The sequence below is a fragment of the Carassius gibelio genome, chromosome A20 (genome assembly GCF_023724105.1).
Source record: "Carassius gibelio isolate Cgi1373 ecotype wild population from Czech Republic chromosome A20, carGib1.2-hapl.c, whole genome shotgun sequence".
In the NCBI taxonomy this organism is placed as follows: Eukaryota; Metazoa; Chordata; class Actinopteri; order Cypriniformes; family Cyprinidae; genus Carassius; species Carassius gibelio.
The window spans coordinates 3,399,238-3,418,230 of NC_068390.1; the positions used below are offsets into that span (position 1 = coordinate 3,399,238).

General features: G+C 36.8%; 1 protein-coding gene across 2 annotated transcripts in view; it reads right to left on the bottom strand.

Moving 5' to 3' along the window:
• Positions 1–18,993, bottom strand: part of cdk19 (cyclin-dependent kinase 19) — a 53,360-nt gene that overhangs the window by 27,646 nt on the left and 6,721 nt on the right. For both annotated transcript variants that reach the window (XM_052534846.1, XM_052534847.1), the window contains exons 3-7: positions 14,070–14,180; positions 13,019–13,159; positions 4,998–5,055; positions 3,805–3,936; positions 3,581–3,724 (exon numbers count right to left, since the gene is read on the bottom strand). In XM_052534846.1, coding sequence (XP_052390806.1) covers positions 3,581–3,724; positions 3,805–3,936; positions 4,998–5,055; positions 13,019–13,159; positions 14,070–14,180 — 586 coding nt within the window. The remainder of the gene's footprint in view (positions 1–3,580; positions 3,725–3,804; positions 3,937–4,997; positions 5,056–13,018; positions 13,160–14,069; positions 14,181–18,993) is intronic.

Below are 18,993 nucleotides of genomic sequence, written 5' to 3' on the forward strand. Positions count from 1 at the left end.
TTGGCTCCCAAACTCTGGAATAGCCTTCCTGATTACGTTCGGGGTTCAGACACACTCTCTCTGTTTAAATCTAGATTAAAAACACATCTCTTTCGCCAAACATACGAATAATGTATCTTTTAAATTGTGAGTGTAGTTGCATCTGATCAAATGTGTATTTTTATTCATTAGCTTGGGTTAAACTAATTTTACTTTGTTGGATCAGCAGCTATGCTAATGATGTCTCTATTTGTTTCTATGTTTTGCCACGGGATTTACATCCCGTGGTAACTAGGATTTACACAAGCTCCAGTCTGGATCCAGAAAACCTGAGAAGAGATGATGCTGAGCCTCAGAGGACCTCAGATGATGCTAACCCTGAATCAACAAACAGAACTAACTATTATTGCTACATGTGTTACTGCATCATATAATAACTATTAATTAATAATATTGATAGTTCATCGTCTAGCTGACTACGCCTTGTATTATTATTATTATTATTTATTTTTTTCTAAAATCCTGTCAAACGTGCACAAACTATTAGTTACTACTAAATATAGTAGAAACATAATTTTCTGTAAAGTTGCTTTGTAACGATTTGTATTGTAAAAAGCGTTATACAAATAAACTTGAATTGAATTGAATTGAAAATATTGTTATTTTTCTTACAAAAATGCATCCATTTGCTACAGAAGGGCTTTGTTCAGCCCCTGGAACCATGTGAGACACATTTTATTAAGGATATTTAACTTATTTTGGACTGATGCACTGCAACACCCCCTGAGTGGCATTAAACAGCTTAAAAGATCAAAGACAATGTTTATATATAACTCTGACTGGATTCATCTGAAAGAAGAAAGTCGTATACACCTAAATTCACTTGAGGGTGAATAATTTATGGCCTAATTTTAATTTTGGGGTGAACAAGCAGATTACACACACCTGATTATCATTGGTTCTGCTTGTTTGTGATCTTACGCAAATATGCGCAGCCCTTGTTAGATTGTGTTGATCATTGTGAAAATTATCTGTGGCTGTATTCTTTAATTTGCTCATTGTCAATAGATCAGCCATAGATCTTTACTCTCCCATTGGTGCATTTATGGGATTGCACTTTTCCAGCACTTTTGGATGGACAGAAAGCACAGAGTCTATATATACTGCCAGCTACTTTTCTTGTGTGTTCAACTGCTGCACCATTATTGTGGTATAATCATACCACACTCAGATAAACCCCCAAAATAATATAATTTATTCAACAAATCAATGACATGTTTTTTAACGACTTCACATTATGTAACGAATAATGTGATTAAGTTAAAAAAGTGACTCAAAACAATAACAATAATATAGCTGCAAGCAGCAATTACGGGGTCAAGCACTCCAACGGCAAATGTAGAGCTAAGCATGGCATGGAGCATCACACCAAATGCATTAATGAGCAATAACAGCAATTTTAGGATTATTGTAATTAAAATGGCTAAAAAATTACTTGGCCTATCAAGTTTGACCAATAAGTGGCACTGTTAAAAAAATGAATTTGGTGTACTCTGTGTGACTTTTCAATAACACACACAGAGTTTGGTGTTAATATGCCAAAGCATTCCAGAGATACAGCCTCAAGTGTCATTTTGTCATTGTGCAACAAATTCGTCGCTGTGGTATGCGAAAACGGTTTTGTCTATCGACACAAAATCCATAACTTTGTGTCAGCATAGTCTGAAGATCATCTGATTCGAATTTGGTGAAAATCGGACCTACGGTTGATGAGGAGTTCGAAAAAGTAGATTTTCAACATAAATCAAAATGGCTCAATTACTCTGGCATATTTGGTATCTATGTTATCGGTATAAGCCAGGGAATATTTTGAGTCCAGTTTCATTTAAATAGGCTAATGCAATAAAAAGTTATTAGCATTTTTAAAAGTGTAATTATTCATGGTTATTTAATGGTTAATTACTCTTGACCAATAGGTGGCGCTGTTACCAAATTTATGTGGCATGGTCAGTGTGAGGTGACAATGACACATATAAAGTTTGGTGCAAATATGTCGAAGCTTTCTTGAGATACAGCCTCAAATGCATTTTGGCATCCTTCCAGCAAATTTGTTGATGCGCTAAATGAGAACCGTTTCGTATATCGACACGAAATCCATAACTTTTGGTCAGTGGGGTCTGAAGATGATCCACGTCAAATATGGTGAAAATCTAGGTATATCTAACGGTCTAGGAGGAGTTCGAAAAAGTAGATTTTCAACATTATTCAAAATGGTGGACAGGAAGTATTAGATTCTATGTTCTCGGCAGGTCACAAAGAATATAGGGATACCATTGTCATTTCAATAGTCTAATTTATTCAAAAGTTATTAGCATTTTTTTGATATTTCATTATAACACTTGACCACAAGGTGGCGCTGTTTTTGAGTACCTTCAGGGCATGGAGCTGAATATTTTTGTAATTATTTTCGTAATGATACGGTAATGCGTTTAAAAAATACAGCATTTTAAAACATAATTCAAAATGGCCTACACCTAAAATGGCTGACACGGGAAAATTGGATATCATTCGACTCGACATGACCCACCAAATCTAAAGAGACCAGTTTTGTGATTTTTGGCCAAACCATTCTGAAGTTATAAGCAAAAATATACATTTTTCATATCTCCTGACCACTAGGTGGCACTGCGTCATGCTTGTTATAAAACACACCAAGTTTGGTCTCAATACATCAAACCATTGGCGAGATATAGCCTCACATGCATATTTGCGTGTTTTTCATCAAATTTGTTCACGTGTTATTCGAGAATGGTTCGACGAATCAACTTGAATTCCATAACTTTTAGACAGCATTCTCTGAAGATGGTCTGAGCCAATTTTCGTCAAATTCGGACTAACCGTCTAGGACGAGTTCAAAAAAGTAGGTTTTCCGAACAATCGAAAATAGCGAAAATGTTGTAGTCCATTCAACTTGGCATGAGCCAAGGATTCAGAGGAAAAAAGAATTTCAATTTTCTGGCTTATGGTTCAAAAGATATTAGCATAAAAATATTGAAATTTTGGACAAGTGGTGGCGCTAGAGAGTTGGAGTTAGGGACTTCAAATTTGCTGTAGTTAATGATGGGAATGTCCTCTATCAGTGTGCCAAATTATACAACTTACCCGCAATCGGTTTTATGGGCTGCCATAGACTTGTGGCGGAAGAAAAAAATGACGCTAATGAATACTATAGGTGCCTTGCACCTTCGGTGCTTGGCCCCTACATATATGCAGTTAATATATCAAACTTGCAACTCAAATACGTGTGGGAAGTGAACCCAAATAAGGACAGAACAAATCAGGCTTAGAAGAAAGTGAATTTTTTTTAGAATATTTAAACTTAAGGGAAATGCAAGAAGCAAGTCAAGAACAGCACTAAAAGAAAAAGAAATGTAGAACTTTAAATAGTTTTTCTATTCTAAAGAAAAATAAATTTCAGGTCTTCCAGTGATGTAAAAATGTTTATATTTAATTAAAATAGAATACAAATGAATTAATGAGAGTAGAATACTGTACTGAATACAGAGTACAGGTGGCCATATGATAAGTTAAGGTTAGTCACCTGCTGGGAAGCCCATGACACTGAATATGCGATCTAACTGGTCGTGATGGAAAGGATTGCTGGTCTTTATGTCCTCTTGACGGCAATGAAAAATTGGTTCTGACGTCAACAGCTCTGCAAAGATACAGCCTATTGCCCAAATATCTAAAAAGTAAAAGAATATTTAGTACAGATAACAAAGAATGCAGACAGACAGCCTGAAATGCACATATCACATAACTTACCGATTGCTTTGGTGTAATGTCTCGCCCCGAGCAGTAGTTCGGGTGCTCGGTACCAGAATGTGACAACCACTGGGTCCAGATCAGCCAAAGGCTTCAGTGGAGAGTTAAACAGTCGGGCAAAACCCATATCAGCTAAGACACACAAAGATATAAACCCATCAATACTCCACTCTGATAACAGTGACTTACTTGTTTTTAGATAATTTCAGCTTAAGGTGATCTATAATTTTTTTTTTTTTAATACATTTTTATAAAGTTTTTCATGAACATAGGAAGAGAAGACTTTCTACAAAGTAATGAACAGCCATTGGTATGCATTTTAATCAATATGAAACACTGGTGGGTTTTAGAGGTCATGAAGTGACATGAGATGTGGCATCATAATTGTAAAAATAATTGTATTATTGAAATAGTATTTTAATAATAAATTATTTAATATTTGTGTTATACCATTTGATCAGTGTTGCCACGTCTGTGGTTTTCCTGTTGAATGTTGCCGTGGTTATTTTTAAGTCTGCTCATTGAAGCAAAACTCCCCGTACCCCCAGAACACGATTTCAACAGAGACGGAACCCCCCTGAAAGTACCCCCTCCCCACGGAATGCGATTTTGGAGTGGATTTTATGCAATTTTATAGATATTTTTATCCTTAACCTGATAGTGCTGGTTTTGTTGTGCAGACCTGGAAACCCTGCATCTGACCTATATAAAAGTGTATATTTTGCTATTTTCAAAACTTAATGGAAATTGTTGGCCATGTTTTGTCCCATGTGTCATATAACCCATGAGAAATTAAATAAATAGTTGTGCTGCTTACGTGAAGTGGCTCCAATACTCAAGTGAGTCAAGATAACATTGAAAGCCACAGTGTAACCAAACACAATAACAAATTCCACAGGCTGGTAAAAATAGTGCCCACAGCCCTCACAACCCCTATAGTCCTCACCCAGAATAGTATCTTATGTAAGACAATGGCTTTACATTTGCTCTGACTGACCCTACAGCCAAATAAGCTCTCTAAACCTTGGCATTATCACCTAAAAAACAATCGTTTGACCAAAAAATGGTTCAGCAGAATTACTCAAAATCTGATTTTCTTCTCTAATAATTTGCAACTTCAATAAAATAGATTTTCCACTGAGGAAATCTTGATAATTATATTGAAATCCACTGTAGTTAGTATGGCATTTTACCAATTTTGACTCTTCCTCGTTCTAGGCCTTCCCCCATGACCAGGATATTGGCAGGTTTCTGAAACACAAAGACCACAAATTATATTGTAATGAAGGTTCAGAGGCATGCGGCACCATTTGCAGCTTTAATAACGTTATAACTAGGGATGCACCGAAATTTCGGCCACCGAAAATTTTCGGCCGAAAATGGCCTTTTCGGTTTTCGGCCGATAGACTTTTATCACCGAAACAACACGGCCGAAATGTTGTGATGACGCAAACAGAAACCGCGACCTGCACGTGCACATGCATAGCGCAGACCACGAGCTCCACGCGACATTCACTTAACACCAGTGAGAACATTCTCTCTCTTCGTATTCCTTTATTCGCAGCACTAAAGCGTCTAGTAACAAAGAGATTAAGACGGACCACGAAGTAAAAACAAAGAAAAGTACAGTCTTATAGAGTCTGTTAGTACACGTCTCTCTGAGATCTTTTCGGATCCTCTGCACTTCATCGCGAATGTGCTTGATCAGCGTTATAAAGACCATTACTTGGATGCGGAAATAAGGCAGCGCGCACAAGAAATGATCCAGGCCGCGCTGGATGCGAAAAACCCGCATGGAGACGGAGAAGCGCCAAGTGCAGGAAACAGATCAGAGCGCAGAAAAAAAGACTGGTCTCTGCACCAGATGAGGGGCATGCACCATCGCTGTCTGATATGTTCAGTGGAATTCTGCAAGAAAGTGCCTCAGATAATAATAATACGTTGGCTATTTTGTTCTTAGGCTACTATACACACACACACACACACAAACATATATACATACATAATATCAGATTGTAGCCATATTTATGCTAGATTTTCTGCTAGATTTCTGCTTTAATTTGATAAAAAATTTTATTTATGCCCTGGCCCTATTTAAATACACTCTCTCAAATATTTCTCAAATGTCAGGCAGATGACAAGCTCAACTGCTCAACAGCTAGATGGTTATCTGTCTGAAGTCCCCATCCCCAGAAGTGATAACAGTCTTGCCAACTGGAGAAGTAATGCACTTTCTAGTCCTACATAGAAAATTTCAAATGCACTTCACCTAAATGTACTTTGTTTTTATGAGAGAACAGTTCATTTTAAAACCTTTCTGTAGGCCATAGGCCTGTACATTATTATTAAATATACACATGAGTGGGATAAATAATTTGTTTGAATTTTATTTTATACTGTGCATTGTTGCAATGTGCTTAATAAATATTTGCATCATTTGTAATTATGTTTTTTTTATGTTTTTTTTTTTTAAAATAAGTTATGTGATTGTAATTATCTTTGAAACTTTAATATTAATTTATGCAATTGCAATGTCTTAATTTTAGTAAAGTTAGTACACGGTCATAGCAATAAATGCAATGGTACTAATAATTGGCATAATTTCTTTCGGTGTTTCGGTTTCGGTTTTCGGCCTTGGTTTTCTCTTTTTCGGTTTTCGGTTTCGGCCAAGAATTTTCATTTCGGTGCATCCCTAGTTATAACTGAATCAAACAGGCAGTAATCAATCACCATCATCAGTAACAACAGAGACAATCTAGAAGAGCAAACTGTAACAGAGTGAGGGTCGAGGCAAGCGGCAGACAGGGAATAGTGAATAGAGTCCAACAGTATGGTCACAAGGGCAGGCAGCAGAGAATCACACGATGTCAAACAGTCCAGGGTCATACACAAGAGGTCAAACTAACAGGAAGAAACGCTCAGAAAAGTAGCTGGGACAATACAAGACTTAGCAATGGGTAAGAGTCAGGAAGCAGTTTAAATAGGGGAGCTAAGGGGAAACACCTGTGCTTGCAATTAATCCTAGGCACAGGGATTATAGGACGTCATGAAGTCCATGAACATTAGTAACTCCAGGAGAGGATTCCCTCCAGTGGCAATCGGAGAGAGCCACAGAGGCCTGATTTGTAACAGAGCCCCCTCCCTGAGAGCGGGTCCTGAAGCGAAGAGGTATTCAACACCAAGGTCAACTCTGCAGGGCTGCTCTGCAGAGTTGAGTTCATGAGAATAGAAGAAACAAGGGTTGAGTTTGAGAGGATTACATTGTCTCTCAGCGAGTATGGGACGAGTCCATGGTGAATGCCATGGTAGCAGACAAAGACCAGAGCAGACAATGTCTGTTTCCTTTTATCATGGAGGTGAGAGGGGATGCAATGATGCTGTAGTCACTAATGAACTGTCTGTAGAAATTCGCAAAGCCCAAGAAGCATTGTAGTTCCTTTATGGTCATGGGTTGAGGCCAGTTGAGCACAAACTGTACCATTTTATCATCCATTGCTACCCCATCTGCACTGATTATGTAACCAAGGAAGAATGTTACTGTCTGGTGGAACTCACATTTCTCAGTCTTGAGATTATCAAAGCTGATTATCAAAGAGTCTCTGAAGTACTGCCTGTGCATGTTGCACATAGGAGTCCAGGGTATCCAAATAAATTAAGAAATATTTTATGTAGACAATGATCCATAGGTTAAGCATGTCACGGAACACAGCATTAATGAAGGCCTGGAAGACTGAAGGACTGTTGACCAATCCGAATGGCATAACAAGATATTCACAGTGCCCGGAAGTTGTTGAGAATGCAGTTTTCCATGCTAATTAGGTTGCACTGCGAAGTTCGAGCTTGGTGAAGTATTTAGCTGTGCAAAGTTGTTCTAGAGCTACAGGAACTAGAGGCAGGAGAAGACTGTGGTAATCAATGCATGGTCGGAGGCCTCAATCCTTTTTCTTTATGAAGAAGAAGCCTGCTGAGGCTGGTGAGGTGGATGGTATAATGAACCCTTTAGATGAACCTCTTCTATGTATGTCTTAATTGCTTCAGATTCTGGTTTGTGAGGGAAACCCCCTCTAGATGGGGTTCCTCCTGGAATCATGTTGATGGCACAGTCACTGGATCAGTGTGGAGGCAGTTGTGAGGCTTTTGTCTTACTGAAAGATTTGATAAGGTTGTTATATACAGGGGGTAACCCCGGAACAGGTGAGTTCACTATAGATTGGACTGCTCATGAATAAGGATGAGATGAAGTGGTAAGTAGACAGTTATGCTGGCAGGAATCAGACCACTGAACAATTTGTCTGGTTGTCCATGAAATCTGAGGATTGTGTCTCTCTAGCAAGGGCAGACCCAGGATGATGGGATTTTGGGGAGATACGATGACGAATGGTTTCAGTATGAAGTATGCCAGTTTAAAGACAATGATCCTCGGTGATGAATTTGACTTGTCCTGAGCTCAAAAGACGTCCATCTAAGGCTGCCACTGCCACAGGTGATTCACATGGAAGAAGAGGAAGATTATGAATATTGGCATACTTTATGTAGATAAAAGTTCCTGCAGCCCCTGAATTTATCAGTGCTATGGTATTAGTACATATTTCATTACATTTAAGGGTTACTGGAACTTCTAGGCAATTTGTGGATTTGAGATTGGAACTCACTGCAGGGAAGCCTTGAGAGGTAGGACGAGTAGGGCAGGAAGCTTTCAGATGGCCGGACAAGCCACAGTAGAGGCAAAGATGATGGCGAATACTCCTCTCTCTTTCTTAATCAGTGAGGTGAGTGAAACCAATCTGCATGGGTACGGACTCGGCGGAAAATGTGGTTGTTTGAGGGTTCACAGGAAGGTTGCAAGGACGGTGCTCGCATCAGATTGTCAATGCTGATGAGGAGATAAATAAACTGTTTAAGGGTTCTCCCCTTGTCACGACAGGCGAGCTCAGACTGCAGTTCAACTGTGAATGGTTCATCCTCCCAAGTAATTGCTCTCCAGGTTCCTCTCCACCTGCTGAATGCTCAAACACCTTGCGGAAATGTTTCAGGAAGCAATCAAATGATGGAAAAGACAGCCGTTTCCCCTCCCAAGCGGTGGTGGCCCAATCCAAAGCTTGTCCAGTCAATAGTGAGCACACAAATGAAATCTTCTGAGGGGTATAATTGAGGTTGTTGATAAAGAAGCATGGAACATTGTAATAGAAAGACCTTACATTTTACCAGTGAGTCGTCAAATTTCCAGGGAAATGCCAGACGATTCATTTATTTTAAAACACACACCCAAACATTAGGATAATGGTAGTATAAGATGGTGTCTGCAAAAATATGAAGCAGTGCAACTGTTTTCAACATTGATAATAATCAGAAATGTTTCTTGAGCAGCAAATTAGCATATTAGAATGATTTCTGAAGGATCATGTGACACTGAAGACTAGAGTAATGAGGCAGAAAATTCAGCTTTGATCACAGGAATAAATTTAATGTTACAACATATTCACATAAAACATTTAATACATTTAATTTTGACAAGTACTGTATCTGTTCACGCCAAATAGCCATGACACCCATTTTGTTTAGGGAAATATTCTGTTTCACAGTGAAGCTGTGGCAGGTGCTGAACTATCTATCGCTCTTCTAAATGAAACAGATGAAATCTTCATGAAAAGAAGTAATATTAATTGTATAAAACCTAACAAAAACCTTTTAGAATTCTAATAAAGCACACTATCTTTCAAAGATACTCATAACGACACATGTTTGACACATGGGGGGGGGGGGCGCTTGTCTGAAGTTTAAAATAATTGGTTACCCGTAAGCCAATCACATAATGTTTGGTTATGACGTGTGTTATTCGCTTGTTCAGCCACCTCAAACTTCCGCTGTAAACACAGGTGTGCAAAAACAGATCCCATCTACGGAGAGCCTTCCCACTCCCTATTAAGACCTATTGTACCGAATTTTGGTTGCAGTACCACTAGAGTTCCACTGGGGGCGATCGCCATGAGTGCAAAATGAATGGGAGTCTATGAGGCTAGACGGCTAAATTTGTCCCTTTCACCCGATTGCCGTTGAGAAATCTCAGATCTGATTGTAGGTTTTGCAAGTTCAACATGGGTTATAGGTCAAAAGTTTGATGAACGAGTACTTATGTCCTTTCGCTTTCTTACAGGTTGAGTTGTTGTTGCCCGTGACATGCTAGCATTCTGCTAATGAATGTGAATGTGTATGACGTCATTGACATTTTAAAAGACTTTTTAAAGCAAATAAGTGACTCTAAAAAATCTAACACCCAGCAATGTGTAATTTCTTTGCATCTCCTTTCGAATACAACATTCAATTTACTAGACAAAAAATTCTATCTTGAGAAAAATTTTTCAGAATGGTGAATCGCATTTGATCAGAAGCATGGTTTGATGCAGACAATAGCCAGTTTTCCATCCAGCTCATTTGCATTTAGGGATGTCAATATTCGTTCATTTCCATGGTCGATCGTCGTTTAAATTAACAATCAATTAATAACCTTAATACTGCAAAATGTGTCTGCAGCGGTATTATTATTATTTGCAAAAGCCACTTGGAAATTAAATTAAAGGGGTTTTAGTCTGAATAAAATGCTAGTAGCAGGACTGTAAAATGAATAGATGTGATTATGATCATTTGATAAAATGAAGAGAGCGCGCCATACGTTGGAGATCATTTTACTTTGTTGACTGTTTCCCGTCAAGGAGACCGCTGAATGCGCCTCTTTAAATGGTTTCGTGGTGCACGTTGTTGTATTTTAAAACGCAATTGCAATGTTTTCAAATGACACTACAGTATTAAAAATAAAATGATCCCAAACTTCACTGTGGCGCTTGTGGCTGTGCTGCGCAGTAAGTGAACAGCTTTTTTCACATCAAACATTTTATGCAAGTATTATGACCAGTACTTTATTTGATCCTGTTCTGCAAAATGTTTGATTTAGAATTTTTGCGTTCCGGTAGGCCTATTTTTTATTTTTTATTTTTCTGGCATTTACAGTGCATTAGATCGTGACAGTGCATGCGTGGCTGGCTTAAGAGGACGAGCGAGCGCGGGTTTGACTTGATGTATTTGGAGGTTATTGCTCATGCCTCGTTCTGCACATATCCAAATATTTCCATATTCTAAATGTATCTGAATGTTAAACTATTATATTTTTAATTTTTTTTTAATGTAAACTAGACGGAAAAGATCATCCTCTTCACATGAGCAAAAACGTCCTTGGCATAACACCAGAGAGGACGGTATACGGTCTATTTAAACTGACAAGTGTAACCTTTTATATGTTTTGCTGACTGTACTTTATTTTAATAATGAACAGACTGCGATACTTTAGATGTTCTGTGTCATTTATACCAAACACAAATGTTTCTGGTTGCTAGTGTGTTTGCAGCACTACTATTATCTATTTTTTATAAATTATTTTTTAGTATTTTTTAGTTTAATTTATTTTTATTTATACAATTTTAATTATTTTATTTAAATGTATATTTAAGTTTACATTTATGTTTCAACAAACTTGAAAAATTCTGCTTGATAAATACTTTGGATATATTTTTATTTTAATACCGTGCAGTGCACAAAATTAAGATTCGAGAGATGGTTCAAGTCAGTGCTCAATAAATGATGATAAGTTTAGAAATGTTGTGCATCCACTTATTATTAGTGTGACATTTTAGCATGCAAATGAAGGTGAAAACTTCAAGATATCGGCCCTAAAAATCAGCAGCACATATCGGCCATCGGCCATCGGCTGACTCTGACCTCTAAACATTGGCATCAGCTATAGAAAAATCAATTTCGGTCGATCTCTAGTGCCTATCCCATACCTTTGAGGAAATATTGAATAAAGTCATTATTATAGTTTTCTTTGTGCACAAAAAAAAAAATAAAAATTTGTAGCTTCATAAAATTAAAGTTGTCACCTGGATTATTTTAACAAAGTCCTTCCTACATTTCTTCCTACATTGCCTTCAATGTGGTAATTTCCTTGCTGTCTATGCAGGGTCATGTTATTGATCGACACACCAGAGATTGAGGTGATTACATCACAGTGACACTTTCCACTGGATTCAATCCATATCAGTCCCAGTCTGTGCGCTGATGCTTTTGACAAATGTTAAAATCAGCTGTACATTGCACACATATTTTAGTTTAGTTAAGATAAGACTGGAGAATCCAGTGATGGATTGGGTTTGTAAACACAACTGAGTTACCGGAAAAACACCTGAAAAAATAGAGCCTAATACAGTCAAAATACAACTTTATTTACTTCTTACTTTGACTGTCAAATAGTTCCTTGCCTAAACTATTTGCATACATGGTTGGAACATGTAGTCAATGTTTTAAATAAACCAAAGAGCACCTTTGCTCACAAAATGCAGACATAAAATGTAGAAAGGGTAGATACTTTTATCAGACTTTTCTGTGTAGTGCATAATATTGCATGCCCATAAATCACCTGTATTGCGAGTTTTCAATTTCAAATGAGCAAATCATTTTACTTTTCTTGAATAAAAATAATCACTGACAAATACTACTGACAACCTCTCTCCCCCAAAACATTTATTAATAATTATTTATACATTTTTGCCTTTTGTTTCATCATTTCATTGCTGAAAAATGGATTTAAATTCTGCCCAGAGACACACTCCACAGAAAAGTAACATTTCTTTTTATGTTTACTGTATGTCTCCATCAAAGAAACAGACTGACTGCTCTCTGGTTGCAGTTGCAGTTGCACACTTGATAATCCACCACAATAATGTAACACGTTACTTTTAAAAGTAATGTTCACACAGAACAAGATGATATTGAAGTGTAGGTACCTTTTTCACAGACTGATGACAACACTGTGCCATAACAGTAAATCTAGCAAATTTCACTTACATAAAAAAGTGCATTTAAGTGATTTAAGTGACAAAAAGTAAGTAAAACTTCTGCTAAGGCAGTGACTTTCTCTATTCTAATTGACATCACTGATTCTCTTTTGGAAAATAAGATATAAGTTATATTCTGAGGACAGTGGAAACAGTCCTTCCAAAATACAAAAGCACTGAATATCCTGCTGTTCCTGTTACATAACATTTATGATTCATGTAGCCAAGGCTTAAGTGAATGTAAACAAACGGGACAAACACACACACACACACACACACACACACACAAAGCAACAATGGCTTCATATCAGGTTTGTGTTTGTACTCACCAGATCTCTGTGCAGGACCCAGTTGGCATGCAGGTAATGGATGCCGTCTAAGATTTGGTAAAGCAGAGACTTCACCATTCCCCTCGGTAGCTGCATGGGTTTCTTGTTGGCCTTTGATGCTCGATGAAATTTTATGATGTGCTACAACATATTAAAGTTGCGTGAGAGTTGTGTGTTCAAATTAGCTGATATATGATCATAATAAATCTTTTCCCTCTAGTTGTTTTGCTGCTAAGGTCATGCACGACCAAATTAAGATCAGTAATATTCCATCTCTCCTGATCACTTTGCACATTTTTTCACTGATGAGGCGGCATCAATCAATTTTCACAAACAATATTTATCAATTAGAGGACCCCTGCAGATCCTGTATGTCAAGGTCAATAAGGGCCAGATTTACTAGACAGGGCGAATTAGTGTGAGAACGCAATCACATAAAAGCACAGATGGGAGTGGAAAGTTCTGCATTGATTTACTGACAATGTGTGAAACAGAGCAAACCGTAGTAAATCATGTTGCACCAAAGAGGGTTTGCACTGGTGCAGCTGTTAATAAATCTTAAAATACTAGATATCAGAAAATATCAGTCTCTTAAAATACTCTTAAAATATTAGATAATTTGACCTTTTCACATGTGCAATGTTTGTTCTGGTTGTGAAATTTGATGTACTTCACCAAAAACAGATTATGAATGAACATTTAAAAAATATATTAAATTTAACAATTTTATATATATATAAAAAATAATGACACATTCAAAAAGCGCTGGCTTATTCACACTGAACATGATTTTGCTTTAAGGAAGACCACATATCAGACATTCTGCTGAAAGTCATAGAAAACTGAACCTATAATGTAATGAAAAGCATTAATTAAATAAAAACTAAAGAGTAACTATTGAAGGATTGCTGAACCTAACAAAAACTAAACGGAAAAAAAAAAAATAGAAAAAATAATAATAATAATAATAATAAAAAATAAAAAAATAGAAATAAAATATTATCATACAAAAAGAGTAAAATGATAATAGCTTGAGTGCATGTGTACTCACCCACAGGTCATGCTCTGCATAGTCAAAGAGGAGCCAGACTTTGCGGTCACTGTGAGAGAGAAATACTTTCTGCAGGGCGATGACATTTGGATGTTTTAACTCTCTCAGCAACTGCAGAAAAACAGAGAGACATATTCTTCTGTTCATTTTCCAATTGTCTTTAATACACATACAAGTAAAGGCATTTAAACGTGAAACTTTCTATCACAAACATTGACCCTGTTTACACCTGGTGTTAACTTCCATCTCGAGCAATCCCGTCACAATTGATTAGCGCTAATAAATACACGAACAAATGATGTTCAGCATCCTGAAAGTGGTCCAAACTGAAGTCAGGATTTATCTCCGTTCTGCATAAATATACTTATGTGGCCAAGTGTAAATGAAACCCACAAACTCATCCAATCTAATCAATCAAAATGCATGTAGCATGCAATCGAAAAGGCAACATTTGCAGTGTTAACACTAAGGACACAAACATGCTAGTATTTAGACTTCTTCAGAATCCCTCCCATTTTAACATTTCCTTAATCGTACATTAAATTAAATTTGTAAGAAAAGCAAAACCTCTGCCTGAAGCATGTACCTTTGACAGTAGTCTTTTTTGACCTTGTAATTACACCAAGAGGTGACAGTGCTTGACTTGGGGTTGTGCTTATAGGACTTGACTAGTTAACCCATTAAAACACGTCATAAGAAAATGTTTTGTCTAAGGATCTTCTCTCTGCTAGTTCTGGTCTGATCACAGAGAGCATTTGAATGAGATTATAGAAAATAAAGGAGGTTTCACTTCTTACTACTGTATACACAACTGCTCACACTCACAAATCCCTTTGACAAAAATGTAAAAAAAAAATTCATTATGAAATAAAGGGTCTCTCTGGTACAAATTGGCCCCCTTTTATTCATTACTTTATACAACCTCTATTTCCCTAGATAACAGCTCTGAGTTTTCTCCTATAGTGCCTGATGAGTTTGGAGAACGTTGAAAATATAATAACAAACAACAACATGCAATTCAATATTTCGGTTAAAAAAGGTCCTAATGAAGAAACCTAAGTCCATATAACAATTCCCAACTGATATTAGCCATCCTCAACACCTTTTACCCCGCTCTGGAACAGTATGAATACTGCTTTTACTTTTCAGCAAAGTCAGAGAGGTCAGATATTCAGATATGTTTGATGGTAACAACACAAGTCCAGGCAGGTAGTCAGACAGTGCGTGACATGTTTATCAGCAATACACTTCTCAAAGAATCGCTTTGACTTAAACAATTAAAACTCTTTTCAATGGACAACATGTCTGCAAGCAGCAGAACAATAATGCTCCGTGCCGTGACTCATAATGTGGCCTTCTGAGACCTCTACACCCATGGCATTTCAGGCTCAACAACAATGTTGTTATGCAGGTGTTTTCAATCTCAGGAAAGACCTGCAGCAATTGTGCTGCTACTGAATCAGCTCTATGTTAAGATACTTTGATAATCCTGGCATGCAGAGCTGTAGTAAAGTGCATAAACAAGTTTTCGGTATAGTTCTTGTGTTGGAGGCTCAGACCTGGCACATTGTTTTGGAGTGTAACAATCACAATGAAGGACACAACCAAGTCATATCTCAATACCAGAATATCAAAGACTTGACAGTGGCTTCTTATTTTTTACTTAAGTCAGAAATTAACCACCAATAACATCCCACGGCTTCTAAACACCTAAGCAATGTGGTCACATTTCAATCAGAAAATGTAAGAATGTTATTTCAGACTGTTGCAGCAGAACTGAACTATCAAACTATAATAGGGCTCTGAACCGGCTCAATGAACGAAAACCAAAACTAAATTTTTTTGACATGATCAGAATCAGAAACAGAAACGAAATCATATGTTATAGTTCTGAACAGTATCGAAATTTTGAAATGGCCATTATGGAGAAAACGTTAACGTAAACGGGCTAATGTTAGATCTCTATTCTTTCCTTTTCTTTTTGAGTAAAGACAATGCTGTATTTTATTATTATTATCATTATTATTATTATTAGGCAATTTATAGGCAAAGTATAAGATATTGTTATTAACTGGCACTTCTTCCACCCGAACCAGTTTCGGAAAGGTAATAATGTCAGAGGAACACAGGAACAGAAATGTTAAAATATTACTCGGAGTGAACAGATTGAACTTTTTTTTTTTTTTTTTTTAAGCCCTGCATGTAACTAATAATCATAATTAAAAATAATAAACATGTTGCAAGAAAAATGCTAATAAATACTTGAGATTGAATTCAAATGAGAGATCACAAAAAATGTGTGCTTTATAGGCACAAAAAGGGAGAAATAATGCACGGGTATAATGTTAAGAAGAAGAAAAGCCTGTAGCTTTAAGATTTGCCCTCACTGGAATTAAAGGAAAGATGGTTAAGCAAAGGAAATGTTGACATTTAATGAAAAAAAAGTGTATATATTTACAGCAGTGCAAAATAACGTGGGTTTGATTCCCAGGAACAAACATACTGTAAAAAAAAAAAAAAAAAAAAATGTATATCACTTTGGATAAAAAGCATCAGATAAATGTAGTGCATTAATATTTAAAATCTTGTCATGCGAAGAAGTGACATTGCAGTCACCATTAAAAGTATAAAACTTTGAAGAAAATGAACAAATCTTTATTCTAGAACATATGATATATGTTCAACATCTTCAAATGTTCAGGAAATCAAAAGCTCTCGCAAACAGAGAATCCATCATACAGATGATGTTTTGCTGTGTTTGTCTTTGGTCTGTAAAACTGCCGTGGCTCTTCAACAGGAAGCCGCTGAACCTGTTTCGTGATCAGTCTGTTCAAATATGGTCACACCTTAAAAGGCTTGTGATCACAATTCAGTCTTTTCAGAACAAACTGATTCGGACCAAGAGAAAGACAACAGTAGTGCTGACGTACATCACATTTCAGAGAGCAGCTCAGAGGAGAAAATATCAAGCCCTGTACATGAATTCACCGAGCACCGAATCCCATCCTTTAATCCACAACAGTCTCTTTGCAAATTAAGCTGCATTACATTATGACAAATCCACAATTAAATGAACGCCTTTTACTCTTGATTAGGTCTTCTGTTTAGCAATAGTAGTGTTTATCCTGCGTCCTCATGTTTACAACAAAACTGTTACATAATCTCCACTCAGGTTCCTCAATGTATCATTATGCCCATAAAGAAAAAAAAAAGCAGCATCAACTATGACTTAAGACCCAGTAAATTAACATAATACCAGAAAAAAAAAATCTATATTTTAAATTTGAGAAAATCAAGCAAAAGTTTCCATTTATCAAAAGTTCTTTATCGAGCGTTTGAGTGTTTTAGATCACATCTGTGTTGGGATCGGTCTTGCTCCGTCTGCATCAATGAATGTTTCACTCGTTTTGCACATTTAATAACTAATATATTATTCTTAGGCTTGGTTTCAGAGACGGATCTTAGACTAAACCAGGATTAGGCCATAGTTTAATTAGGACAGTTAAGTAATTTGTATTAACATGCTTAAAAAACAAAACAAAGGCACTGATATATTTTAACATCAGTGAGTGCAAATTTCTTTCAGTTGAAACAGCTTAGAAATACCTTTTAGTCTGGGACTAGGTTTAAGACTTGTCTGTGAAACCAGGGGTTAGAGTTTCGTGATTTAATCACAATAAAGACACACTTCTTGATTGATGCATCTGAATCAACAGGATCTCGGTGTCTCCCTGCCAAACTCATTATTGTTCCCGTGAGAGCGGGTGCAGACATTTCTGTATTTAATGTGTCGGATTCAAGTCTCATCCGCTTCCAGCTATTTTTAGCTGAACAAAAAAGCTTGTTTTGCTGCTTTGCAAACTGGTGTGTTTTAACATGTTATTTTAATGTATTATATTAATTATGAACACACTGGTTTGTAGTGCACATGGTTTGACCATTTACTACTCTTTGTTATTTTTCCTGTTCTTCCACTACAGCGGATAATGAAGTCTCGCACATTCACAGAAAATGGCTTACTTCCGCATTGAAAAACAAGGTGGATATAATATGACAACAACTGATGCCCTGGATGACCTAATGCAGATTATGTAAAATATTTGGGAATGTATTCATACCACGTACCTGGATACTCAGAGAACATATTTCATACACACTCAAGAAGTCAGTTCTTCATTAAAGTCAACACAATTCAATACTCTGAAAGTTTCCCTTTTTTACTTACATTAACTATACTTTTCATTAAACATTCCAGCTTCCAGTATCTCATTAGATTATCATCTGAACATTGCCCACATATTTATCAATATATTGTACTAACTTGATATACACCCTCAGTAATTTCAGACGCATCTTCAGTGATTTGACTTGGGAACCGGCCCTGTCTCAACATGATGAGTGATTCTTTAACGTCTTCATTTTTAATAAAATGCTTTTTTGCGTTCTACTCTTCTTTCTACAGGCCAACGAGGATTCAGAAAGAAAACGCACAGGGTTTGTTATAGCAACAACAACTTTCACTTGTATCTCGTAACAGATAAATGACAGATAAACTGCAAGCTCTCGTTTGTGTTGTTAATGTGCTTTTTTGTGAATATTTTGCTTTGTATATGCAGTTCAACAGCATTATGTTTAAGGATAAACTTTATTACTTAACTGAGCCCATGCATTTTAAACACTAGGTGTTCTTGCTCCGTCCAAGCAGGAAACGCACGTCCTTGAATGAGTGCTATACCATATTTACTTCAACCGCTTAGGTGATGTCATCATGACCCATTTCAGGGGCAGCTAAAATTACTATTTAAAATCAGTCAGAGCACATAATTCTTCTTCATATTAACAAGTTAAGCTTTATTAATGCATAGGCTCCTCACTACCGATCCCCCCACATGTAGTTTTAATGCCCCCCCAAACCCTAACCCCA